Source organism: Enhydra lutris, unplaced genomic scaffold (assembly GCF_002288905.1).
Source record: "Enhydra lutris kenyoni isolate GAN:26980312 unplaced genomic scaffold, ASM228890v2 scaffoldscaffold13, whole genome shotgun sequence".
NCBI classification, from domain to species: Eukaryota; Metazoa; Chordata; class Mammalia; order Carnivora; family Mustelidae; genus Enhydra; species Enhydra lutris.
The window spans coordinates 26,896,186-26,923,537 of NW_019154097.1; the positions used below are offsets into that span (position 1 = coordinate 26,896,186).

General features: G+C 52.6%; 1 protein-coding gene across 3 annotated transcripts in view; it reads left to right on the forward strand.

Moving 5' to 3' along the window:
- The window catches only part of LOC111146078 (gelsolin), a 54,272-nt gene that overhangs the window by 19,037 nt on the left and 7,883 nt on the right, over positions 1-27,352 (forward strand). Inside the window, exons 1-10 of one of the 3 annotated variants that reach the window (XM_022501458.1) lie at positions 8,584-8,746; positions 10,882-11,086; positions 11,773-11,927; positions 17,278-17,439; positions 18,915-19,064; positions 20,179-20,268; positions 22,796-22,928; positions 24,206-24,294; positions 24,488-24,703; positions 26,608-26,741. In XM_022501458.1, the coding sequence (XP_022357166.1) occupies positions 8,603-8,746; positions 10,882-11,086; positions 11,773-11,927; positions 17,278-17,439; positions 18,915-19,064; positions 20,179-20,268; positions 22,796-22,928; positions 24,206-24,294; positions 24,488-24,703; positions 26,608-26,741 (1,478 nt within the window). In that variant the 5' untranslated portion in view covers positions 8,584-8,602. Of the gene's footprint in view, positions 1-8,583; positions 8,869-10,881; positions 11,087-11,772; positions 11,928-17,277; positions 17,440-18,914; positions 19,065-20,178; positions 20,269-22,795; positions 22,929-24,205; positions 24,295-24,487; positions 24,704-26,607; positions 26,742-27,352 lie in introns of those variants that run through there. The other 2 variants (XM_022501459.1, XM_022501460.1) reach the window with 2 other exon arrangements.

Consider the following 27,352-nt stretch of genomic DNA (forward strand, 5'->3'; position numbering starts at 1 on the left):
TTTGGCAAGCCCGTGAGTTCACCTGGCCACTCTGTATACCCAAGGACACAGGCTCAGAGAGGTTGAGTCACTTTCTCAGGGTCACCGGGTCCTGAGTGATAGGACTGGGATCAGACGGTGACTCCAGAGGCCTTGTTCTTTGCGGTGGGGACAGACCAGAGAAGAAGGCAGGGTGTCATAAGGAGGGACTCATGGAGGGGTTGGAAGTCAGGGTGGGCTCTTTAGGTGCTGGCTGGAGGCCCTCTCCTGAGATGCTGCCCCATCCTTGGTACCATCAACCATTCTGGGTCTCTGGGCCTTGGCTGAGCACCCCCAGCCCTCTCCTGTTCTGCTTGCAAGGACACAGAGATAAAGGTCTTCAAGGGTAGATATGGGGGCCAGTAAGCTGTATGTGTCTAGGGCCTGCATATATGCTGGGAGCTTGTCTTTGGATGTTTTGGTTATTGAGCACCTGCTGTGTGCCAGGCACAGTGCCAGGGGCTCCTTCAATCCTCCCAGACACCCCACAGGGTAGGAATCATCACCCCATTTTCTAGAAGAGGAAGTTAATGCATTGCACAAAGGCCACTTGCCTAAGCGCCCTTGCAGTAGGGATTTAGTCTGTGTTCAGACTCACACAGGACATCATTGCCTTGTGTCCCCTTTGTTGGAAGGTTGTGTGTCCTTCATCCTGTGGGTCATTCTTGGTATCCTGAGCTCTTGGGGGCTTGGTCCCTGCTCCTGGACTCTGTCATTTCTCCTCTGTCCCACAGCCACCCCCTTTGTGTTTCTCGAGAGTTCTGCCTGCAAGGTGCAGACTGACACCCAGGTAGAGGGGCTCGATCTTCTTGCCAGAGCCCAGCACAGGGGTCTTGGTCATAGTTGACTGTGCAGAGCTCAGGGACAGAGAAGGGCTTCATTTGGAGGGACATCGCACTATATTCTGATGTCCTGTTGTCGTTGTTCCCACCATGATGTTTGTTGGCCTTGGGAGCTTCTAACATGCTTGGTGGGTCCTGGTGAAGGATAGGCTTGATCCCTAGATAGGCAGGAGGGGACTTTGGGAAATGGCACAAACAGTTTTGCCTTTCCTGTTTCTTTCAGAATCCTAGAGCCCCAAAGGGTCCTTAGAGATGAGCTGGTTCATTTGTCACCTGAGTCCTCTTGGCTGGGTCACCACTGGGCAGCTCATTACCTCTCCAGAAGAGGGGAAAGGAAGTGGCATTTTTTGAACATTTATTTTATACCAGCCATAGTCCTAGGATCTTCCTCATTTATGGTCTCATTCAGTCCCCTCCACTTGCCTTTGAGAAATGTATTTTTTTAAAGATTTTATTTATTTATTTGACAGAGAGATCACAACTAGGCAGAGAGAGAGGGGGAAGCAGGCTCCCCGCCAAGCAGAGAGCCCGATGTGGGGCTCGATCCCAGGACCCTGAGATCATGACCTGAGCCGAAGGCAGAGGCTTAACCCACTGAGCCACCCAGGTGCCCTGAGAAATGTATTTTTTTTAAATATTTTATTTATTTATTGGACAGAGAGAGAGAGAGAGAGATCACAAGTAGGCAGAGAGGCAGGCAGAGAGAGAGGAGGAAGCAGGCTCCCCGCTGAGTAGAGCACCCAATGAGGGGCTCGATCCCAAGACCCTGAGATCATGACCTGAGCCAAAAGCAGAGGCTCAACCCACTGAGCCACCCAGGTGCCCTAAGAAAGGTATTTTTACTCCAGTTTTAGACACAAGGAACTTCAGTCTCAGAGAGATGATTCACCCAACTCCCAGCAAACAGTAACCAAAGTTTTCTTTATAGTTGTATATACCCTATGCCAAACACTTTGGCGAAGCCCCACATATATTTTACCGTACTAAATTCTCAGAGCAACCCTAGGAAGAAGGTATTATAATCCCCATTTTACAGATGAGGAGATTGAGGCCCAGAGAGCAGAAGCAACCCGCTGAAAGCCACACAGCTAGGAAGTGCTAGGTCAGGGATTTACACCCACATTTTCCTGGCAGGAGCTCTTTCCACAATCATACCCATTGTTTTTCTCCTTCTTGGAAAGCCTTTCCTCTGTGGAACAGAGAGCTGCTTCCCATGGCTTCTGCTCATTCTGGCTCTGGTTTGGGCTTCATAGGCCCGGCCTCCCCAGCTGTTTGCAGATGGAGACTGGGTCCCCATCTTCTACTGGTGCCGCAGCTACAATGCCTGTAACTGGGCCTCTTTATCTTGCTCCTAATTTGTGTTTGTGCCCTGTGTCCCCTATTAGTGGGCTGCAGGGTGCCCAAAGGGCTGGAACGTAGCTTTTGCCACTGTTTACAGCCCCAGCCTCTGGCCTGCCAAGCCTCGGAGGGCCAGCTCTTCCCCCAGAGAAGGGGAGACACACTACAAAGTGGACCCTGGCAGGAAGGGTGCTGGGCTTGCAGCCATGGCCAAATCTGGCTGCTTCCAGGGCACAGGGTCAGGAAGTGGTGGGGCCAGGCCCCCTCTCAATGTCCTGTCCTGGCTGGCTCTCAGCACTAGGTGGGGTTACCTCCGGAAACTGGGAAAGGGCCAGTGGCTTCGGTCCCTGGGATAGTTGGCCTCTTGGATGTGGCTTCAGCCAAGCTCTACTGGCCATCTCCCCAACAGCTGTCCACACCCGGGGTAGATGGGGCCAAGGCGGAGGTCCAGTTGGCTCTTCCAGGGGACCCTGTCCTGTCATGGGCTCAGGCCTCAACTCTGATCTGGGAGCCGAGACCTGGGTTCTAGGGGTGCCCTGCCAGGTACTTGCTGTGAGACTCTGAGAAATGACACTCTCATTCTTGGTGTCATTATCTACAAAGAGGATGGACTAGTGAACATTGCAGCTAACGACTCCTCCTCTGGGTAACTCCCGCCAGCAGCCCGGCTCCAGAGCTCCCAGCCACCCTTTCATGGGTGTTTACAGACTATCCCTGTTTACAGACGGCTGACCCCAGGCTCCGAAGAGAGGGTAACTTGCTCTGGGTCGCACAACTCTGACCTGAACTCAAGAATCTCACTGTGGAATCTGTAACCTCTCTCCCACCCTGCCACGTTCCTCTCCTGCGTGTGTACGTGCGGAGCCAAGGCCTCAGTTCAGGATGCTGACTTTTGCAGAGCTCCTCCTATGTGCCGGGCCTTTGGGCCTCCTCGCTTCTCCTCGAGATAGGTATCATTCTCCCATTCTAGAGATAAGGAGACTGAGGCCCTGGTCCCAGGAGCGGAATTTCCCAGGTTCTGAAACCCGTGGGCTTTCAAGTCCACAGGCTCCCCACATCGCACTGAGGCCCTGTCCAGTTTCACTGGGTTTCATAACCGGCTTCTCTGTTTACTGACTATTGTTCCAATTAGCAAAATCCAGGGCTAGAGGGGCGGGGGTTCCCAGGAGGACCCAGGGAACAGCAGCGAGCCAGAAGGCAAATAAGCTCTGGGAGAGAGGGCTTCCCATGAGTGGCTGGCTGCCAGAGAAGTCAGGGACGGCAGTGTTTGGGGAAGAGAAAAGAACAGGGTGGTGTCTTCCAGGCCCAGCCAAGGGCCTTTTGTACATAGTGGCTGGGGGCGGAGGGTGAGGTCGCCTCCTCCAGTCTCTGCTAGCTGCCTTGCGACGCCCAGAGAGACACGAGAAGACAAGCCTAAGGTCACAGAAGGAGAGGGAGCAGGGCCGGAGCTGACCAGAGGGGGTCCAACTGCAGGGGAGGGACATGGGCCCCTTCCGGTGGTAGACACTGAAAAGCTGTCCAGTGGGTACAGGGCAGTGGCGGGGAGCCAGGAGCAGCCAAGATCGAGGGTCGGGGAGATGTCTTAGTTTCAGAGGAGAACAGGGATTAGGGCTCACAGGACGGGTGGTGGCAGAGCCTGCCCCCCCCCCCCACCTCAAAGAAACCACGCCTGACCTGAGCGCCTGGGAGTGGCCCAGAGTACGGCTACCTCAGTCTCTCCTCTGTTCAGGGGCCACAGCTGGGGGTCTTCCTAGGACATGCCTTCGTCCCAGGTACTCACACAGGTATGTGGAGGCCGAGAGGGCCTTCCTGTGACCTCCTGCCCCCGTCTGGAAGGTGTGTGTGTGTTGGAGGTGAGGGGTAGGGGTTGGCTGCCTCAGAGACTCCTGGCTGCCAGGCTTGGCCTGGGCTTGGCTGGTTTATGGACTGGTTTAGGGCCCTTTATCTGGAAACGTCACTGTGGCTCCCTGCCTGGGGGCGGATGGTGGCAGGCAGTCCTGCTTGATCCCCCCAGACAGTTCTTGGGAACTAGAGCCGGCCAGGCTTGTGTTGGAATCTCAGCAGTGCCTCCTTCCAGCTGAGTGTCCCTGAGCCAGTGACTGAAGCTCCCTGAGTCTGTGTCCCCGTCTGTAACATGGGGACTTGAATGCCTGTTTCCCCTGGTTGCTGAGGAGACTTGGTGTTGCCTCTCCCCCACCGCTTCCCTCCCTCTCTTCTTCCAGAGATGTCTAGACCCGGAAGTGAGGGGGCATTGGTGACGGTAGTGTCTCCTTCTGCAGGTCAGGAGCCCTGGCCTGTCTGAATCAGAGGGTCCAGTAGACGTGACCCCCACCAGTGCACCTGTTTTACAGATGGGAACCCTGAGGCTCACAGATACGCAGCTTCTGGATGTGGTAGCACAGCCAGTCTCTGGGAATGCATCTCAGAGTCACAGCATGCTGTCCTACTGCATGGAGCATGTGGAGACTTGGGGCCCTGACAGGGACAGGGACTTATCCAAAGTCACCCAAGAAGTCAGTGACAGAGGTAGGGCTAGCCCTTGAGCCTCTTCCTTTTTACCGAGGGGTCTTTCTTTCGCACTCCAATCCCCCTGCTGTCTTGAACTCATGCATCCTCCCTGGGCGGGGAACAGCGTAAAGCCATGGTGCCCCGTCACAGCCCACGCACGCCACTGCCTGGTAGCAAGAATTTCCAGGCTCTGGGCACCCCAGGGGGAAGGGGCTGGGGTCTCTTCGCCAGGTCTCCGAGGCTCAGGACCCAGGATCCCCGAGCTATGTGACAAGCAAAGCTGCAGGGCCTTTGTAATCAGTAACCTGGAGGGCAGGGACCCTGGGCTGGTGGTCAGTGACCCCCAGGGCCAAGGCCAAGCCACAGCAGCCCTCTGTGAATCACCCGCCGGCCAGGTCGGGACCACACTGCTCCAGAAGGACAGCTCAGCTAGGCTAGCTGCCAACTCACTTTCACTCTGGGGACTGGGAAGATGAGGAAATTTCTTCTTCCTACTTTGTTTGTGTTTTCCAAGCTGTCTAATGAGCAGGCATCACTTGAAGTCTATTTCGAATGGTATTATTTCTTCTTAAAAAGAGAAAAAACCCCAACGACCATGGATGCATACATTCTTGTAAATTGTTTCAAGCCCTACAGCTCATTTTATTTCCAGGCAAGTACTTTGAGGTGTAAGTTATATACCATGACAGTTAGCCCATTGTAAGCGTTCAGTACTCTGGTTTTTGGTAGATTTTCCGGATGTGTAATTTGTCACCATTTTCCAGTGTTAGAATGTTCTCAACACCCTTGGGTGTCCTCGCGGGCTGATGACCGTGATCTGGGCACTCCCTCCAGCCTCAGGCAGCCACGGCCATATTCGCGGGCGAAACTCTCCCCCTTTGTGCCTTTCAAGCAAACTGCCTGGACAGTTTGGGGTTTCCCCTCCTTGACTTTTTAAGGATGTATGCAGAAATGGAACCATTACCAAAAGAGGAGAGGAGCCAGACGCTAGTCCTCGTACAGTTTGCCTTTTGCACTTAGAGGTTTCTCGTTGCTTCCTGCCTCCCTACTGTGTGGCTGGCATAATCAGATCCAGCTCATTCTTTCTTCACAGCTGCAAAGTGGTCCATTGTATGGAGGCTCCGTAATTTATTGAACCGGGACACTTGGGTCCTTTCCAGTTTCTTTCAAACAATGCTTCAGTGAACGTCCTTGCACGTATATTTTGGTGTTTCTTTGTAAGTAATACTGAAGGAAGTGGAACTTTGTTGCATTGTGTCTTCCTTGAATTTGGGGAGCTAAATTGCTATCCAGAGAGGTGAAACCGGTTTATGCTTACGGCAAGAGCTTATAGGAACTGTGGGGTTTTTATAATCCTCCAAATCCCCAGCAAGAGGGAAGAGCTCTGAATGCAGACTCTGCCAGCCCAGGCCTAGGCATGCAGCCCCGAGACCACGGGCACCTCCCTGGGACTCCCCATGGACACTGAGATGATGTTCAGATTCCAGCAGGACACACAGGCTGCTGTGACTCCTGCCACCCTCTCATCTCTCCTTGATCCCTGTGTTTTAGGCTGGACCCCTCCTTACCCACTGAATGTGGCCTGTGTTTGCTTGCCCTTTGCCCATGCTGTTCCCCCTCCTAGAATGTCTTTTATTCTTAATCTTCCTCCTCCTTGTCTTTTGAGGCCTAGGTCACAAGTCCTTTCTATCATGAAGCTTCCTTGTAATCCCTGCAGTCTGAATTGCCTTCTCTCTGTGTGTTCCTTAGCTCTTTATCTGACCCACAGACACTCTCACGTGGGAGGAAGTTGGGGTGGTACAGGGCAAACTTCAGCCTGATTTGATAGAAGCTGGTCTCCAGGATGAGCCGGGAGAGGTGACCATAGCTTGGGGAGAATGGGGACAGGGACTCCCATTCACCTAGTTGCTACCAGGCCATTTTCATACCTACAGACTGATTTAATCTTCAGCAACTATTATACCCATTTAGTAGATGAGGAGACTGAGGCACAGTGGAGGTGGGGGTCAAACCCAAGTCTCCAGCTCCTCTGTTTGCTTCCTGTCATAGCACTAGGCTGTTGGGAGATAGGATGGAAAGAGAACTTGGAAAGAGAAGTGGATCCAGCAGAGGGGTCGGAGGGAGGAGAGAGGGGTTGGTGGAGGTGGGAGGCAGGCCTCCTCGACTTGGAACAGTATTTGTTTTAACACAACACTGGGGAGAGTGGAGGGGTGGGAAGGGAGCCTTGGAGTGGGGAAGAGACTTAAATCCCTGTCTTCCCCAGGGCAGCTAATAGATAAGATCTGGAACTGAAAAAAGACCTCTGCCCCTGGGAGGGGGGGTAGGGAACCACACACAAATCCACAGAACCACTACCAACAACTGCAAGAACCAGCAAGCACCTGGTATTTAAGACAGGAGGGTAAGTCCAAAAGCATCAGCTAAAAGACGTAGGTATAATAGGTTGCTCCTGGGGAGAACTGAGTAGAGTACGAGAGGGAACAACTTTGTACAAATAGGTGAATTTAAGTTGTGATAAAAATAAAACTTTTTGTTTATTTATTTTTAAAAGATTTTATTTATTTATCCTATACAGAGAGAGAAATCACAAGTAGGCAGAGAGGCAGGCATAGAGAGAGAGAGGAAAGCAGGCTCCCTGCAGAGCAGAGAGCCCAATGCAGGGCTCAATCCCAGGACCCTGAGATCATGACCTGAGACGAAGGCAGAGGCTTAACCCACTGAGCCACCCAGGTGCCCCAGAATAAAACCTTTTTAAAATAAAAACTGTTGGGGCACCTGGGTGGCTCTGTCGGTTAAGCGTCTGACTTCGGCTCAAGTCTTGATCTTGGGGTCCTGCCTGTGCTGGGCTCCCGGCTCAGGGAGTCTGTTTGTCCCTCTGCCCCTCCCCCAAATAAATGAATAAAGTCTTAAAAAAATAAAAACAAACTGTTTGAAAAGAAGGAAAGAAGGCAGTCTTGAGTAAATTAGCACCTGCAGTCTCAGGAGCCCAGAGGTCTGCCTGTCCCTCTGGAGTCTTGCTTGCTCACTGGAGCAGTGAGGGCAAGCCCCCTGCACTCCCGCCCCTGGCTGGGGGCAGCTGCATGCTGCCTGGGTGGGTTCCACTCAGGACTACCTGGGCTCAGATCTTGGCTGTATCATTTCCTAGTTGTGTGCAAGTTGCTTGACTTGACCATTCTCCACTCAGTTTTTCCCTTTGTAAAAGGGGACTGTCCATAGTGCCTACCTGTAAAGGATGTGAGGTGCTGCCAGCCTTTATATGATGTGTGGAAAACCTTCAAAACCATTTTTTATGTTTTTGTTTTATTTATTTTATTTTATTTTTAATTTTTTTTATTTGTCAGAGAGAGAGGGAGAGAGAGCGAGCGCAGGCAGACAGAATGGCAGGCAGAGGCAGAGGGAGAAGCAGGCTCCCCGCCGAGCAAGGAGCCCGATGTGGGACTCGATCCCAGGACGCTGGGATCATGACCTGAGCCGAAGGCAGCTGCCCAACCAACTGAGCCACCCAGGCGTCCCCATTTTTTTATGTTTTTGCTGGAGATGTTAGGTGCAGAGAGGGGAGGGGGGTTGCGTGGGGCACACAGGAGGCTGAGCCGGGCTTTCTGCCTTTCCTACCTGCACGCACCCCTTTAGTGTGCATTGTGTGGCGCCTGCTGTATGTCAGGCCCTTTGCTTGGTCTCGCCCCGGGAGCAGGGGTGAAGGGACAGCCACGCCCAGTCGGGTCGGTCGGGGTTGGATCCTCAAGTCTCCAACCTCCAGGCCAAATCCCCGCCCCTCACAGCCCGCGCCCTCTCTGAGGGGCGGTCCCCGGGTCGAGTGGGAAGGGCTGGCGGCAATATAGGGTCCGTGACCGGGAGATCGAGGCTGCGGACTGGGGTCTTCTGCCTCTGGCGCTGCCATGGCCCGGCACCACTCTGCGCCCGTGCTGCTCTGCGCGCTAGTCCTGGCGCTGTGTGCGCTGTCGCCGCCAGCTCTCGCGGCCACCGCGTCGCGTGGGACGGCCCAGGCACGGGCGACCCAGGGGCGGGTGCCCCAGGCGCGGGTGAGTTCCCCGGGGGGCCCGGGGGCTCCCGGAGTAACTCTCTATTGTAAGTTCTTGCAGATACAGCGCTAGGAAAAGGGGAGTAATTCAGGTCTAGAATGGAAAAACTGTTTTGTTGCTTTGTAAGTATCTCTGCTGCTTCCGGGGCTCCCGTGGATTGGGGGTGGGAACCTCAGGGCGCCTGGCTGTTTCCCTCCCTAGAGGCTAACCTCACCTTGGCCGGGTTTCTTGTTTCCTAGCCTCTGCCTTTTGATTCCCTGCCCATCTCCGCCTCTTGATTTCTCTTTTTCTCTCTGCCTGATTTCTCTCTCCTTTCTGATTTTTTTTTTTTTTTTTTTTGTCTTGAACATTTAATCTGTGATGTTTCAGAAGACACTTTAGGATCTTGAGCAGCCTGAGGGTTGAGCCTTTGACAGTGACTGCTGATCCTGAGTGTGCCGCGTGAGGGAGGCCGGCACCCAGCATGGAATTGGAAGCCGGGGTCCCTGCTCTGTTCCCAGACGGCAGAGTAACCATGGATGAGTCGCTTCCCTTCCCCAACGGTGTGGGCCACGAGAGGCTTGTCTCTAAGATCCCTCCCGGCCCTGACAGTCTGTGAATAACTTGCAGAGAATGTACTGAGTTGCCTTCCCATAGAAAGGGACAAAACCACATGCAGTAACCAGTAGCGGAAACGAAATCGTTCTTTGGTATTTAGAAGGCCTCAGGGCTTAGACTCCTATCTCAGCATTGGCCCAGGCCTGGTGTCGGTCATGAGTGGGCTGAAGTGGGGAGCAGGAGATCGGGAATAGCAGAGTCAGGGACCACTGCACGGTTTTCGATTACAAATTTGTCAGGCCCACAGCCAAGGAGCCTCCGCAGTGGAAGCGTGCAGGGTGGTCACTTACCCTGATTTCTCAGGCCAACCAGAGCTCTCCTGCTCCCAGGCAACAGAGAGGTTTAGTCACAAGGATGTGTCTTGTCCTTGGACCCCTCCTCTGATTTTTTCTTTCATTTCATATTCTTCTTTCTCGTCTGATATCTTTTTTCCCTCTCTAGTATCTCCCCCCTGCTTTTCTTGTATGACCTCACCCCTGTCTGCTTATCCTCATTACTCTGTGTATTCTCCCTTCCCTGATATGTCTGCCCTGTCTGGTTTCTCCTTCTCTCTCCTGGTTTCCTTTTGTGTTTCTCCACCCTCTGCCCGAGTTCTCCCCATCTGGTTTCCCTTAGATCTATCTTCCGGCCCGAGGTGACCTGTGCCTGCTGATTTCTGCCCTCCAGCTCCAGGCTAACCATCCTGCTCCATCTCTAGCCCCTGTGCATGTCGGACGGCCTTTCCCCCATCCTTGACCACCTCATCTCCCACAGGCTCCTACAGACCCTGGCTGCCTCCTCTCCACCTTTTCCAAGAAATGGAATTGGGGGGTGGGCTTTGGTGGGGGGGCAGGAGGGAGGAGGCAAACAGCGCAGGAGGCCACTTGGGCTCAGTCATCTAGGCCCTTCTTGGGAATGTGATGGGGACATGGGTGGGAAATGGGAAATCTTCCAAAGAGCAAAAAGCAAACAGGCTGTGTGACCTTGGGCCAGTCCCCTCCCCTGTTTGGGCCTCAATTTCCAGATCTGCAGAATGGGGTTGGATAATGAGCTCTCTGAGGACCCTTCTAATTCTAAGAGCCGCTGAGAATGCTAGAAGGGAACACGCTGAACCCCTGGGAACCCCCAGATTTACCTTTGCCATCTGAGGGGGTCTCCCTATGGCTCCAGAGTTTATGCTCTTGGATCTTGTGGGCAGTTCCTGCTCTACCACTTCCTAGCTGGGGGTCCAGGGCAGAATCACTTCACCTCTCCATGCCTCAGCTGCCCCATCCAATTGGCACTAAGAAAGGGAGGGAGAAGGAAGGTAGAGCCTTCTGTCCCTCCATCACCAGTGAGCTAAGGAGGCAAGACAGACTCTGGTCAGGGACAGGGTCTGGAGCCTAAACTCTGCCCTGTTTGCTCACTCTCAGAGACAGAGATAGACTTGCCTCAGGGGCGGGGAGAGTCAGAGGCTCAAGTGAGATGCTCTTGGGGCTGGAAACCACCCTCCCTCATGCCCTGGGGTCTGTCCTCACCCAGGCCCCAACCCCCACTCAGGCTCCGCCCATCTCTTCCAGCCCAGCAGCATGGTGGTGGAACACCCCGAGTTCCTCAAGGCGGGGAAGGAGCCCGGCCTGCAGATCTGGCGCGTGGAGAAGTTTGACCTGGTGCCCGTGCCCCCCAACCTCTATGGAGACTTCTTCACAGGCGATGCCTACGTCATCCTGAAGACGGTGCAGTTGAGGAATGGGAACCTGCAGTATGACCTCCACTACTGGCTTGGTGAGGCCGCCCCCTCCCCTGTAAAGTGCATGGTCCCCAGGAAGCGCCCATGGGAACTGAGCGACCGCCGGGCATCAGAAATGTGCCAGCCCCTTGGCTAGTGGTGTCCCGAGACTCCAGAGCCAGCCTGTTCCAGGTCAGACGCCAGCTCTGCCTTCTGGCAGGTGACTCAGAAGCTCTGTAGAGGGGACATGGTGACAACGCCACATGACCTCACGAGAGTGTCTGAGGGTTCGAGACATTCCCGTGGTGCTCAGAGCTGGGGCCGACTTCCCTGGCTCAGTCCCAGTCACACCCCAGTTTGCCCTTCAGAGTCAGGAGCCTCTGCTGGGACATAAATCCTGTCTCTTCCCCCCGCCCCGTGCCTCACTTTCCTAATCTGTGAATTGAACCACTGGTCCTGGGCCCAACTTCACGCCTAGAGGTCTGAGAGTAAGTGTGGGGGAACGAGTGCAAGGTGACTATGGGGGATGTGTCAGAGCTGAGAGGACTCTTACAGACCATGGAGTCCAGCCCTGACTGCCCCATTATACAGATGGGTCAGCTGAGGCCCACAGAAGGCAGGGGCTTGCCCAGCTTCCCTAGGCAGGCCAGGGTAGCCCTGGGGGCTCTGGACTCTTCTTCCTTGGGAGTCTGGGACCGCTTTTGGGGAAGCCAGGCTCACACTGCTCTGGCGCCCCCCCCAGGCAATGAGTGTAGCCAGGACGAGAGTGGGGCTGCCGCCATCTTCACCGTGCAGTTGGATGACTACCTGAATGGCCGGGCCGTGCAGCACCGTGAGGTCCAGGGCTTCGAGTCGGCCACCTTCCTGGGCTACTTCAAGTCTGGCCTCAAGTACAAGGTAGGTCCCAGGCATTAGTGACAGAGGCACCAATGGCAGAGCTCGCTTAGGTCCACCCATCTCTCAGCCTCATGGGGTGGTGTGGCAGATGTGTCAGAGCTTGGCTTTTGGAGCTGGCTAGTCCTGGGTTTGAATCCTGGACCTTCCTAGCTCTGTGACCTTGCACAAATCACACTGCCTCTTTGAGCTTCTGATTCTTATCTTAAAATGGAGAGAAGAAAATTCATCACTTCACAGGATTGTCTTCCTAGCCCCAGAAGCAAGGGGTGGGGACCCAGCCTATCACTTTCTCAGCAGTCCTGTTCCAGCACCCACTAGTGCTTAGGCCCTGCCAACAGAAGTCCGCACGTTAGGCATTTGAAAGGGTACCCTTGACCACCTTCCTCATTAGAATCCCCCTTGAACTTGAACCCTGATGAGTCTGAGTCAACACAGAGCTCTTCGCCAGCAACCCTCAGCCAGGTGGTGCTGGGCAAAGCCAAGCTAGGAGCCCTGAGAGGCTCTGCCCTGATATGCTGTGTGACAAGGCAGCCACTTGGCATCTCTGAGAGCCTCCCTTTCCTCTCTGGTTACAGGAGAGCCTGTTGTACCTGCCCTTTAGGCCTGGAGAGAGGATTTGATAAAGGGTAGTTGGGAAATGAAAGGGCTCAGGGAAAGCCGCAGGTTTCCAAAGCAGTGCTTCTCTTTGGTCAGGATAGGGAAGGGATCCCAAGCTTTGAAAGCCAGATGGGCCTTAATGTCAGAGTCCAAAAATCTTATTGGAAGGTAGGAAGGGAAACTGAGGCACAGACAGGTTAAGCAACTGGTGCAGGGTCACACAGCAAGTCAGTCCCAGAGCCAGGATTAGAACCAAGATCTCCTGACTCCCAGCATTCTTTCCACTACACCACTCTGCCTCTCATGAGCCGGGTTCTCCTACAAAGGTGAAGCCCCATCTGTGCTGTTGATGTGCTGTGTGACCTTAGGGAAGTCATCGTCCCTCTCTGGGCCTTAGGGTCCTCTGTGCCAACAGGGTGTGAACAGGGCCTGCTCATGTGAGACACAGGGGACTGGATAATGGGAAAGCACTGGGAGACTGAGATAACAAACAGCAGGGTGTGTTCTGGGAACAGGGACTCGGGGCCTGGGCTGGGTGAAGCTGGGCTGGATGCCCTGGGGCCTCCCTAGCACCCCTTGTCTGCCAGTTGATCCGTACCCACAGCCTCCTGCTGAGCTGTCCAGCTCCGCCTTCTTCCTTTATGAGGCCTTGGTATATTAAAAAGAGGAGGTGAGAAGGTTGGGACCCAGGCCCCAGAGCTGGAGAAGGACCAGGCCTTTTTGCAGTCCTTAGGGCAGGAAGTGGCAAGAGCACTTGACAAGGAGTCAGGGAGATTGAGGATCAGGACCCAAGGCTACCCCCTCTCACTGCTGTGAGGCTTCGGGCCAGCCGGATGCCTGTGGCCGAGTGCTCTCACACGCTTATCGGGCCTGTCTCAACTGTGCGTGTTTATTGTTGCTGCTGTGTGGACAGAGCCGCTCGTCTCTGGACCAGGTTAGCAGCTTACAGAGCTTGTGAAAGCCGGAGCTGGGATTCAGTGTGAAGGACCTAGCACAGAGGGGCTCTGAGCAAATGTTTCGAGCCTCCCTGGTCTCTGATCTTTGTGCAGATGGGGCCTAGGAATCTGCATGGGTAGCAAGCCGCCTCTGCCCTCTGGTGCTTTTTCCAGGATGTTCTTGGGCCATACTCTGAGGCAGCCTCCAGGGAGCATCTGGGACCAGATCTGGGGCTTCAGTCCTGAAAGGCCCAGGCTCCTCCTGGTGGAAATAGGAGGTTCAAAGCTGGTCCTGTTTTCCACCTTCTGCAAGTCCTCCAGCTGCCCCCGCACTTGGCAGGCCTAAAGTTCTTGGCCTGGCGCCCTCATCAATTATAGATCCCCATGGAGCGGAGCTTGTCACGCAAGACTTGTTCCTGTGAAAGCCTGCTCCTCAGAACCGGTTCTGCCCTCGGGGTGTGAGAAGGGGCAGGGAGGGGACAGGAGCCACTAGAAAGGGCTGTCATAGGGCCTGACCCCTCTTGTTCCCCCCAATCCTTAAAAGTACTGCACTTTCTAGAGTCTGTCCATCTTTCCTCCTCTTCCCCTTCCTCCACCTCTCAGACAGAACCCTAGGGACCCCTTGTGGCTGGGTTATATGAAACCCTTTGTTCAAACAGAATCTGGGCTGAGCTGAGTCGGAGAAGCCCCGGGCCCCACCGAGCCCTTTCAGGCCTCCCTCCCATCTCTTAGATAAGGAGCCCAGAGTTTAGGGGGTGGAGGGGACCAGCCCCAATCAAAACATTTTTCTTTGTTTTATAAACAGTTAAACATTTTAAGAAATGTAAAACTTTGTAGCTTTTTCTTCTTTCTCTGACTACAAGAGTAGTGCAAGCTTTTTGTAAAGTGTCAAACATTATAGAAATACAGGTTTTTTTTTGTTTTGTTTTGTTTTGTTTTGTTTTTTTAGAAATACAGGTTTTAGAAAGTAAAAGCTCTCCATGATTCTACTTTTAAAGATATACACCAAATTCAACTTTACAGATGTATATATATACACAAAAATTATATATATCTGTGTATATATATATAATGTATATCCTGGACCCAGACCAATACCAAATGGGTAATGTTTCTCTATGAGCATATAACTATGTATATTCATAGAGATAGGGAACTCTCTCTCTTTCTATATTATATATATATATCGATATATGTATATTGATACATATATATATGTATATATATATTTCATCACTTTAATTTGGAAAGTGACTTCTAAGACCATCTATTGAATTTTGTTCAAGTAATGTGATGCCAGTCTCTGCTCACCTAATAATTAGACCATATAGAACAACAACCAGTTCTAAAGATTACAGTGAAAATTTCCACCCCCTGTACTTGTAGATCTACTAATGTCTTCCAAGAGCTTGCTTTTATCTTTCTGTTCATGTTTCCAAGTCTAATTTCCTAGAATGGGAAGTGAATTAATCAGGAGATTCATGTCCACAGTCATGAAATATCAGGCATCCTTTTACTTTATAAATTCACATACAGAGAATTTGTTGAAACCGAGATTTATAACATAAAACAACCCTTTTCCTTTTTTTAAAAAAAGTTTCTATTTTTAAATAACAAAAGCATGCTTGAACAAGTGGAATAGTTCAGAAACATATAAAAAAGAGTTAAGGGCTTTTCTCTTCTGCCACGGCCCCATTTCCTCACCTCTGAGGAATCCATGGAAATGGTTGGTGTGTCCTTCCAGCATCTTTTGGGAAAGCTTTTCAGATCTGCTGCCTGTTTACCTCCGGCCGAACAAAGTCCTTGGGTCAGGGCTGTCTACGGACACTAAGGAGTTCCTGGGCTGGTAGATGAGCAAGGCTGGGTCCCTGGAGGGGCGAACTTGAACGTACTGCCACCAACTAGCTGGGACCCTGTGCTAACCTGGATAACCTCTTTGGATCTCAGTTTTTCTAGTCTGTGAAGTGGGGTAATGAGGGTCCCTCCCTTAGGGGCTTGTTGTGAGGACCCAATCGCATGTGTGTAAAGCAGGTGCAAGTAGGTGCCCCCTTCCCGGGGATGGGCTTATTAAGTGGCAGCCTCTGCGGTCATTACCAGGTGAGCGCAGGGCTTTGCATCTTCTTCCTCAGCTGCCCTTCCTCACCTGCCCCGCAGCAAGAGGGCCCATGAAGCAGGGTGGAGGGAAAGCATCTGTGAACACTTTGGACAGCCGGGCTCAGCCTAAGGGAATGCTCTTGAAAGGTCTTGTGCTGCTACCAAGAAAGGACACCAGGGGGCGCTTCACTCACAACGGGAGAAACCACTCTTCTACTGGACCCACTTTGCTCTGAGCAGTGGCTTGTTTCTGCCTTCTGTCCTGGGTGACCCTAGTTACCTTTGCTCTAAGAAAACCTGATGTTGGAGGAAGAATGTGGGCCGTATAGATTCAGTCACACTTGGGTTCGAATCCTAGCTCCATCATGCACTAGCTGTGAGCTCTTGGGTAAGTCCCTTCATTTCTGGACTCTGCTTTCCTAATCTGTAAGATGGGGATAAGGATACCTTCCTCATAGATGATGTGTGCAGAATGCCCAGCACTGTGGGCATCGTCATCGCACCGGCACTTCTATATTGCTACCGTGTATAGGCATAATAAGAGCCCAATTTAAACTCACTCCTTTGCTCTGCAAAGTGAGGTGGCAGGAAGGGGCCTGGACAGGGAGGCCACATTTCTGGCCTTGGCGGGAGCCCTTCCGCCTCCACCCCCATGGTACGTGGAGCCAGCCCGGGAATGGGAGGTGACGTTTCCGCCTGAGCTTTGCCATGCACTTGCTGACTGCCCTTGAGCGAGTCCCTTCACATCTTTGGGCTTCAGTTTACCACGAGGAAAATGGGAAGCTCTGTAAGGACCTTGTCATCTCTGACTTGTCATACTGGGGCTGGGGACCATTGGTGAGAAGGCCAGCCCCTTTTACTTGGTTTCTCCTGAGCCCGGGGCAGTTTTGACCGGAGCAGGGCAGGCCTGCTGAAGGCCCCTTCCCTGGGACTTACGACCCCTGCAGAGTGGCAGAGCAGGGATTTCTGTCCCCATTACAGAAAGGAGAGGCTCAGAGAGGGGAGGAGACTTACCTAGAGTCACCCAGCACGCTATTGGCAGGGCAGGACTTGACCCTGAGGTCGGTAGCTCTGTACTTGACCCACAGCTGCCCCTGAAGGCCCAGCTGGGCATGACTTGCTACAGTCCGGTGGTGTAGGTTGTAGGGAGTAGGGGGCCATGGGTTGGAACCATCTTCCTGGAGAGGCTGGAAGGATGGGAAAGCTTGGGATTAGCATTTCTCAAAATGGTTTTGCAGAGCACGGGAGCTGTAGGCAGGATGTGGTAGAGAAAGCAGTTCTTGATTCCGTAAGGTCGGAAAATGTTGTATAAAACAAAAGGCAAGCCATTGCTTTACCATAGGACTTCTCAGAGCCTGTTTAGGCTGACGTGCGTTGTGAACGGTCTGGGAGCCAGTAAGAAGCATTCCCCGTGCTTCAGGCATCCTGCAGCCCTTTCCTTGCAGAATAACTCGGAGGGCCAAAGTTCTTAGAACATTCCTTGGGAAATGCTGGTGTTGAGAAAGGACTGTCTGTAGCTTTTCAGTTCAGGCAAGTGGACCCAGGGGTCTTTGTTTCTAGAGCATGAGATTCAAAGGGCTGGCAGCAGGTAGAATCCATCCAGGGAATCTGCTGGAAGGCCGCCGGTCTGCGAGCCAGAATTTCCTTCAGTTCACCCCTCCCCCCCATATCTGCTTCCCTGGACCCGGCTGCCCTGGACTGACGCTGTCTGCTTGACTCAACAGAAAGGAGGCGTGGCGTCAGGCTTCAAGCACGTGGTGCCCAATGAAGTAGTGGTGCAGAGACTCTTCCAGGTCAAAGGGCGGCGTGTGGTCCGCGCCACCGAGGTGCCAGTGTCCTGGGAGAGCTTCAACAATGGTGACTGCTTCATCTTGGACCTGGGCAACGTGAGTCCCCCCCCCTTACCCTTTCCCTTTCCAAGGGGCCCCTGAGATGCTTCTGGCCTGGCCGGGCCCCACTCTGGGGAGGTGGACACGCAAAGACGTGGGCCAACAAGCCCTGGGAACAGCAGCCCCCGTGTGGACACGTGTTCTGTGCATGAGTCTGACACACTTGCAGAGACCAGAGGACAGAGGCACCCGGCCTCTGTAGACTCCCCCATGGGCACACTCAAGCCCGTCACACCCGGGTGCACAGACCTTGTGCGCCGTGTACTCGGACTCTGACTGGCGGCTAGATTCCCCGACATCTTGTGTTCCTATGCACATCTCATGGACCTTTTTACACATAGTTGCTCACAGACACAGGCGTGTGCCAGATCTATCAGCTCTTGCCCACCAGACGCAGACACACGGACCATGATGAGTGGTACACACATAGACTCGGGAGTGCTGTTCAAGGACATGCACAATTACGTATGGCGACGTGTGTGGGGTCCACTTACCCCAGCCCAGCTTACGGACGTGTGATGCTTTGTATCCGTTCCTGCCATCCACGTGCACTCCTCCCTGCAAATGGGCATGGCCAGACATTCTACCGCCCCCTCATTTGGGTTCGTGCTGTGATGTCCATACAAACAGAGGCAAATATATTGAGCATAAGCTTTTTATTAAAGTATAATAGGTCCACGAAAGAGTGTGAGAATCCTGAGTGTACCCCTCAGTAGATTTCTCACAGTGAGCACACTGGTGTAGCCAACACCCAGATCAAGACACAGAAGGTCATGAGCTCACAGAAGTCCTCCCGTGTCCCCATCCAGTCCCTTCAAGTCCACGGGCATCCATCCTCCTGAACTCTGAGCCGCATAGCAGGGTTCCACCCGCTTCTGAACTCGATGTGCACGGAATCATTCTTCTGACGACTTCTGATCAACATTCTGTTTCTGAGCTCTATCCGTACGGCATCTGCTCACAGATTGTCCATTCTCCTTGCTACGTCACCTTGAACTGGGCCGACGTGCCCCTATTTATCTATGCTTTTGTTCTGGGCACTCGGTTTCTGGTTCGAGGCAATTCCAGGCGTGCTCCCCAGGTGTTCTCCCGTGGGTCTCAGGGGGCACGTGGAGTGCGCCCTTGCGAGGGGTGCTGTCACAGCATAGCCGTATGCTGAGCTCTGGTAGCTGCAGCTGAAGGGTTTTCCGACGTGGTTGTGCCAATTTCCGCTCCCACCAGCCGGCGGGCATTTTTATGCACATTCTGTGTGTGAAACATGTTCCAAGCTGTGTACTCGCACTCGCTGGCGCACATGGATCATGCCCACTGTGCTTGGGTGTGGGCATTTGTGTGCCCTGTTAGTGTCACGTGGGCAGGCCCAGAACGAGGGGGACTTAACACCTGCCCCGGAGTCCCCTCCTTGCCGTGTCATTGGGTGGGGCTGATTCGGAGGCTGGGGCGCTGCCTGACACAGGGTCCCTGTCTTACAGGACATCTACCAGTGGTGTGGCTCCAACAGCAACCGATTTGAGAGGCTGAAGGCCACACAGGTGTCCAAGGGCATCCGGGACAACGAGCGGAGTGGCCGGGCCCGAGTGCATGTGTCAGAGGAGGGTGCTGAGCCTGAGGGGATGCTCCAGGTACGCACAGCTATACCCCAGGGGTGCAGGGTGGGGCCGAGCACAGATCTGGGCTGCTCTTTTTGTCCCTCTGTTGGTTAGGCAATCATGAGGCGAAGTTGTTTTTCTACTAAGCTGAACTCCTCAGAGAGTGGGGAAGAGCCACTTCCCCAGCAATTCCCAGACTCCGCTGAGAGGTGGGGCTGGAATCCCAGGGCCTGGTGCCTGCCGCGGTTGTGAGCCACACCCTCCAGCTGGGAAGGCCAGGTCCTCCACGGAACTGAGGAGGAGGGTGGTGGCATCTCTTGAGAGCAATCCTGGTCCTGCAGCCAGATCGGAAAGAGTCAACTGACCCAATCCCCTCTTTCCTCTTCAGATCATTCCTAGGGATTTATGGCCCATTTAGGCAAATGCAGGATGGCATTGCCAGCCATTGTTCTTTGAGGACCTATCAATAGAGGCAGAATTCATCAGGAAAAGGAGACCGTGAGCACTGCTCTATGCCCTTTGGCTCCTACTTGTCTGGGGGCGTTGAGTTCCAGTTTTTAGGAAGAGCAGAAGGTTGTTATGGGGAAGAGACTGGACACCAGCCATGGCTTGGAAGGGGCCATAACTGGGGCTTTTAACTCTGGAGTAGCCCAGAATGGAGGAGTGAAAATAGGCTGTGAAATCACAGGGATCCAGGTTCAATTTCTGGCTTAGCTTCCCCATAGCTGTTAGTACAAGTTACTTGAGCTCTCCGGACTTCAGGTTCCTCCTCAGTGAAGTGAGAGTGGTTATCAGCGCCTCATGGGTGTGAGCTTTAAGTGGGATCACATAAAGGCATGTGGGGGAAGGTGTTTGTCACTCCCAAGAAAGCCTGGGAAGAAGTGGGAGAGTGGGTATCTGAAGGCAACAGGGAGGGAAGGACTTGACGGGTAGCTCTAGTTGAGACCCACATGCAGGAGGCACGTGAGATGATGTAGGACATCTCTGGAGGGCATCTTACTCTTAGTGGAGGGTCACGGTGGACGCCTGGGGCGGGGAGGGTGGTCCCTGCCTGCCTCGGGAGGGAGCTGTGTGAGGATCCCAGGCCCCTCCCTCCGATCCCCCAGGAGATCACGCCGGGCTTTCTTCCACCCGTCATCTCCCGCAGGTGCTGGGCCCTAAGCCAGCTCTGCCTGCAGGCACAGAGGACACGGCCAAGGAGGACGCAGCGAACCGCAAGCTGGCCAGACTCTACAAGGTGAGCCTCCGCTGCTCTGTCCCCGGGCGCGGGGCCGGGACAGGGAGGCGGGGGACTTGGTCACCCCGAGCTCTACTGCCGTGGGGATGTGGAGCAGAGTGCCCTTGGGCTGGGGGGGGCTCGGCTCCCACGTGTGTCTAGCAGATATCTGTCTACTTCCTCTGCCTTCCTGAGCCAGGAATGAGAGAATTTGATCAACTGTAGACACAGTCACATCCTGCTCATCTGTGCGGTCTTGGGCAGCACAGTTTTTCTCTGGGTCTCAGTTTTCTCACCTGGAAAATGGGGGTAGGAGAGTAAGGTCAACTTTGGAAGATTTCTAGGAGTCCACGAAGAAAACTGATTTAGGAAAATACTTGGGGAAATACTACAGAAATGGGCACATGCCTGTGTGTGTGTAGTTACTTTATTTATGATTTATTTCTTGTGATTTTTAAAACTCGGGCCGAGCTTGAGCTGAGGAACTCTGGCCTCATGGCCGAGCACTGGGTGAAAGTCTGGCCTAGCCCATGATGCTCATGTCGAGCCCTCAGCTTTTTTGTGGTAAAGTTACAACCAAAGGGGGTGCAGATTTCCATCACTTCCAAGGGAAAACCTCATTGATTTTTATTCTGATTGTAAAGAAATGTACATTCATGGGGCTTCTGGGTCACTCAGTGGTTAAGCCTCTGCCTTCAGCTGAGGTCATGATCCCAGGGTCCTGGGATCGAGCCGCACATCGGGCTCTCTGCTCAGCAGGGAGCCTGCTTCCCCCTCTTTCTCTGTCTGCCTCTCTGCCTACTTGTGTTCTCTCTCTCTCTCTCAAGTAAATAAAAAAAAATCTAAAAAAAAAAAAAAAAAAGAAATGTATATTCATGAAGAAAATAGTAAGCAATACTCCAGAACATAAAAAGAAAATTAATGTCAATGCAATTTCAATAGTTGAAGATAACAAGTGCTATTTTAAAATGTTTTAATTATAAGAGTAACGAAACTCAATTTTTAAAACACCAGCCTCTCCCGCATCCTTTTTTAAGGGTTACCATGGTTACATGGCTATCATTTTGGTGAAAGAAGGTCCAGATTATATCTTTTTGTATCTAATTACACGCTTTTCCATCTCTGTTTGATATAAATGGATCCAAAGTATTCATGCTTTTCTGTGACCTTCTTTTCCCCTCTCAGCATGGCCAGGAATCTTTCTAGCACAGCGATCTAACTGGTCCTTTGTAGTAGCTCTGTTGTATTCTGTTTTCTGAATGTCAGAATCTCAGCAGACACTGATGGCCACTAGAATGTTTCCACCTTTATTGACTGCACACAGTCCCTCTCTGTGCACCTGTGCTGAGTATGGCCTCAGAGCAAGTTCCCAGACATGGATTTTTTGGGTCAAAGCCTGAATAATAAGTCAGTGATTGAAAAAACTGGTTCCAGAGTCAGATTGCCTGGCTTTGAATCCCAGGTCTGGCTTTCTAGCTGTGCACCTCTCTATGCCCTGGTTTCCTTGTGAGTAAAAAGGGGATACAAGTAGAACTATCATAGGGTTGCTGCAAGGATTAAAGGAGTTCTGTAATGACATAAGTTATTAAGTTATACAAATTGCTCAGAACGGCCTGTAGTAAATACTCAGTAAATGTAGAACGTTTGTTACTTAAAGTTCTGATACATTATTTAACTGCACTCTGGAAGGGCTCCCAGATTACTGGGAACCTTGTCAACACTGGGGAGTGTCAGTGTTTTGGGTTTTGACTAGCGTGGCACAGTTTCATTTTAATTTCCTGAAAGATTTTCATTTTGGAATAATCTAAAGGTTTGCAGAGAAATTGCAAAGATAGGACAGAGGGTTCCACATACCCTTCATCCAGCTTCTCCTTAACATCTTATCATAACCAGAGATACCTGTCAACACTAGGAAGTTGACGGTGGTTCAACACTATTAATTAAATGACAGACTTGATTTGGGTTTCCCCAGTTTCTCGTTCCCGATTCCAATCCAGGACACCACACTGCATCTGCATTTATATTCTTCTTCTTTTTCAAAGATTTTATGTATTTGTCAAAGAGAGAGAGAGAACACAAGCAGTGGGAGGGGCAGAGGGAGAGGGAGAAGCAGGCTCCCTGCTGAACCAGGAGCCCGATGCAGGACTTGATCCCAGGACCCTGGGATTATGACCTGAGCTGAAGGCAGACACTTAACTGAATGAGTCACCCAGGCGTCCCAACTTTTTTTTTTTTTTTTAAACTAATGAGATTGACTATCTTCTCGGCCAACTGTACAGATCTATGCTACCTGCACCCCCTTCCCTTTCTGTGCAATTTCCCCATTACATGGGTACGGGGGTCAGAGGTATGGCTGCGGCAAAGCAGAAAAGGGGAAGGGAAACCTGAGTGTGCCTTGGAGCTTGGGGAAGTGGGTCTGGCTCCGACTCTCCCATGTTGGTTGAGGTGGCAGCTGGGATGTGGGCCACCCACGTGTCAGCTTGAAGGTGCTGCCTGGGTAGGCCAAAGTGGTAGAGGTCACTCACATTCCTGTCCCTCGTCCCCTCAGGTCTCCAATGGTGCTGGCACCATGTCGGTCTCCCTCGTGGCTGATGAGAACCCCTTCACCCAGGGGGCCTTGAGGTCCGAGGACTGCTTCATCCTGGACCATGGCAGAGATGGCAAAATCTTTGTCTGGAAAGGTACTGGGGAAAGGGGAGGGGTCTCTGACCAGCCTCCAGGCCCTTGGTGGGAGTCCTGCAGCCCTGGGAGGCTAGAGTGGGTGTTGATGGTGTCCTGAGGCATGGCAGGCTCTGGAACAGAAATTTAGTCTTGTTTTGAAACCCTGGCTTTGCAGTTGACTGCGCTTTGTGATCTTGGGCACTTGGCTTACCCTCTCTAGGTAGATGTCCCATTTGGGCTAAAACCAGTGTTTCCCAAGTATGTTACAATACCAGTTCTCTCAGAGGCTAATTGGCATCATGTGAAAAAAAAAAAAAAAGTGTATACTTCTTTGGTCAGATAAGTTCATGGGCAACACTGGTAATAGGCTTGTTGACTGTAGGACTTTTAAGAGCCTTAAATTTGCTAATGTATTTTGGGGCTTTTCATGAAAGTGATTTGGTTTTTATTTGGGAAATGGTATGCTAGAGGTTCGTGGAATCTGTAGGGAATGTCTTGTGGGACTGATTATCAGAGGCTCTTGTAAAACATTGGCCCAGATGTTTCTGAGAGGGCCCATCAGCATCCTGCTTGGATGCTCTACCGTTAGTCCAGGGGAGGAGGACAGAAGCGGGAGGGAGGTGGTGGGTGCATAGAGGAGGGCAGAGGGGAAGAGAGAGATTGAGCACTTGTAGCTGCTATTATTATTATTATTATTAATATTTGGACCCCTCGGCATTGGCTCTAAGAAAGCTGGGGACTGTGGGCTGGCACCTGCTGTCCAGGAGCTGTGTAGGCGTGGGGAGGCTCTCAGGGTTGGGGTGAACTTCAGACTGGGGAGTGGGAGGAGGTCCCCCACTGCAGACAGATGGACTGGGGCAAGAAGGGGGCCCAAGGATGTGGTGTGTGGGCTTCAGAATCTTATCACAGCTTTCCCCCTTGCTGTATGGCCTTGGTCAAGTCACCTAACCTCTCTGAGACCTTGGTTTTCTTTTATGTCGATGGGACAGGATGATAATGATCTTTCTCACCAAGGGTCGTTGTGTGGATTAAATAAAATCAGCTTTGCACAGTTCTGAGCACAGAGTACATGCTTCATAAATGGACCCCAACTGTTGGTGTGGTTACTGTCATCAGTTAGGACCCCCAGGTGGACCCCCAGGGGCTCTTGGAGTGATCATCTTGGGGGCGGGGTCTGGGCTGGGCTGTCTGCAGCCTCTGAAGGATAGGGAGGGTGGTTCGGCTACTGCTTCTCCTGGACCATTTGACGTTAGGACATAGCACTGACTCCGGGTGCCTCATCCCCCATCCCCCACAGGCAGGCAGGCCAACACAGAGGAGAGGAAGGCTGCCCTCAAAACGGCCTCCGACTTCATCTCCAAGATGGACTACCCCAGGCAGACCCAGGTGAGTCTCAGAGCCAAGCGGCACAGTGAAGTTGGGTCTAGTTCGCTGGGGCGGGGCTGGGATGGGGTGGGTGTCTCCCCCTGCTCAGTGTGGACTGGGTGTCTGAGTCTGCCCTGAGGACCTGTGCCGGGAGGCCCCTGTCCTCAGGGGGACCTGAGCCCAGCCCCATCCTGCTCTTCCCTCTCTTGTACAGGTCTCTGTCCTTCCTGAGGGTGGCGAGACCCCACTGTTCAAGCAGTTCTTCAAGAACTGGCGGGACCCAGACCAGACAGACGGCCCAGGCTTGGCCTACCTCTCCAGCCACATTGCCAATGTGGAGCGCGTGCCCTTCGATGCTGCCACCCTGCACACATCCACGGCCATGGCAGCCCAGCACGGCATGGATGACGATGGCACAGGCCAGAAACAGGTGCCTGGGGGGTTGGGTGCGTGTGTCCAGGCCCCTCCCAGGCTCCCTCCCAGGCACCTCTGGCTCATGCATTGCCTCCTGCTTCCCTGAGATCCTTCCTCTATGAGTTTTGTTTTGTTTTTTTTAAAGATTTTTATTTATTTGACAGACAGATCACAAGTAGGCAGAGAGGCAGGCAGAGAGAGAGAGGAGGAGGAGTCAGGCTCCCTGCTGAGCAGAGAGCCCGATGTGAGGCTCGATCCCAGGACCCTGGGATCATGACCTGAGCCGAAGGCAGAGGCTCTAACCACTGAGCCACCCAGGCGCCCCCTCTATGAGTTTTTGACCCCAGTTTTGGTGGGTAGGATTGTTTTGTCTTAGTTAATTTTCACAGCCAACATACCCCAAGCACCTGCTGTTTGCCAGGCCCTGGGCCAAGTGTCTCAGACCTCCCCCTGCTGGCAGGAGTGCCTGGTGTAAGCACAGCCACAGCTGATTGCTCAGACCTGTGCAGTCAGTGGAAGATTGGAGGCGAGCACACAGATTATGGGAACAGAGAAAGGGCAAAAGGGGCGGGGTGGTTGGGGCAGTCTTCACAGAGCTGGGGACACTTCGGTTGGGCCCCAGAGGGTGGGTCAAAGTTTGCTGCAAGAGAGGAAGAATGATGGGTATTCCAGGCAGGGAACTGTCCCAAGAGCCCAGGGCTGCTACATCCTCAAGGAAGGGCCTTGAATGCCGCACCCAGGACTGTGGACTTGATCTAACCAATAGGTGCAAGTTGAGGGTTTTCTTGCTTTAATAGCAGACAGGCAACAAGCTCAGTTCTGTGCTTTTGAAACTTGCTGTGAAAATGGATTAGAGGCAGGAAAATGAAGGTTGAGATCCCCTGAGAAGATTGTTGTAATAGTGGAGACGAGAGAAGACAGCCTGGGCACCAGGAAGGTCACGGTGAAGATGGAGAGGTGGGAGCTGGGGTTCAGAGATGTTTATGAAGTAGAGTCTACTTGTTTGTTTGTTTGTTTGTTTCCATTCCACATGCTAGAAGCAGCAAAAGTGTTCATTTTTATTTATTCTTGCTTTTGTCGTTGGTATTAGTATCTCTTGTTCCCTCGTGCACTACTTCAGTGGTAGGGAAGGATGCAGTGCAAATGTTCCGGGTAGCGCTAGTGGAAAGAGCTCTGGCAGCCTGGCTGAGTGCCCTCTCTGAGCCTCACTCTTCTCACCTGTAAAAATGGGGTTTAATCCCACTCCCTCACCTAGAATTTTCAAGGTCCAGAGAATCTTGGTCTTGGAGGGCGCAGTGTCTCGTAGTACCACCAGGTGGCGCTGCAGGACCTCATGACCGCTTGGGGAAAGTTCACCCGGGCTCTAGGAAGAGACTTGCCAGCAGGGTCATTCAGAGGTCACCTAGGGATGCCTCTGCTTCTGGAGGTGATCTGTAAAATCCAGATAACTCACGAACATTACAGATAACCCTATCATTCGTAATCACCTCAATCATAATTCTAGAATGAGAGTAGCTTCCTGCCAAGTGGCTGTCACCCTTGCCAGGTGCTGTGCGAGACTGCCTTGAGTAAACTCACTTGATCTCAGGACACGTGGAGGTGGACACTCACTGAGTTACCCTCCCCGAAAGCATGTTGTCAGTACCACTGTGCAGTTCCCTGTGCCTGTGCTGACCCCTCCGAGGGGGACCTAGGGGGTGGGGTGGGGGCATCATGTAAGGATCCGGGGTTTGAATCCTAGTGGCTCTGTGATGGGGGCAAATTCTTGGGGTTCAGCCTGAGGCCCAGTGGAGCCACGTATAAAAAGCTTGTCCTGTTGATTAACCCTGACCCACCGCACTGCGGTTCCCCCGCTGGCCTGAGTTGGGGGGCGGGGGTGGGGGGACTGTACCGCGTCTGAGCCCAGCCTTGTCCTGGCAGATCTGGAGAATCGAAGGCTCCAACAAAGTGCCCGTGGACCCCTCCACATATGGGCAGTTCTACGGCGGGGACAGTTACATCATTCTGTACAACTACCGTCACGGCAACCGTCAGGGACAGATCATCTACAACTGGTGAGGCTGTGGGGTCATATGGTTGGGGCGGGGGGCACCACCTGGGCCCTGAGCATGTCATGGGGCTGAGAGGCCTACGGTGGAATGACCACACTGTGGGGAGGGGGAGCTCCTATCTACAGGGTGACACCACTTGTCTTATTTCTTGAAACAACATTTAAATCATTCTTCCAAAAATAGCACATGACCCTTGGAGGAGGTGCAGTGAATAGGGAAGAGCAAACAGAAGCTCCCTCCCACAGTTCCATGTCAAGTACTATACCTAGGGCCATTCTCTTCCCACGTGTCTTCTAATTAAATATTATTTGAATTCCATTCAAATGGGCAGTGCATTCACGTCATTCAAAATTCGAGACAAAATAAAAAGGTATCTGAGAAATCTTGTTCCTACCCCATCCCCCTTCACCTGATTCTCCAGTCCCCACCCCTCCATGAGTAACAGCTTTCATTCATTTTGTTATATATTCTTCCGGTAATTCTTCCTGCAACTAGGACTATATTGCTAGCTCCCTCCCTTCCCTATACTTCAAAGGATAGCACCCTGTGTATATTGTCTTGCACTTTGGTTTTTTCACTTAGTACTTCCTGGAGATCGACCCATGTCAGTACCT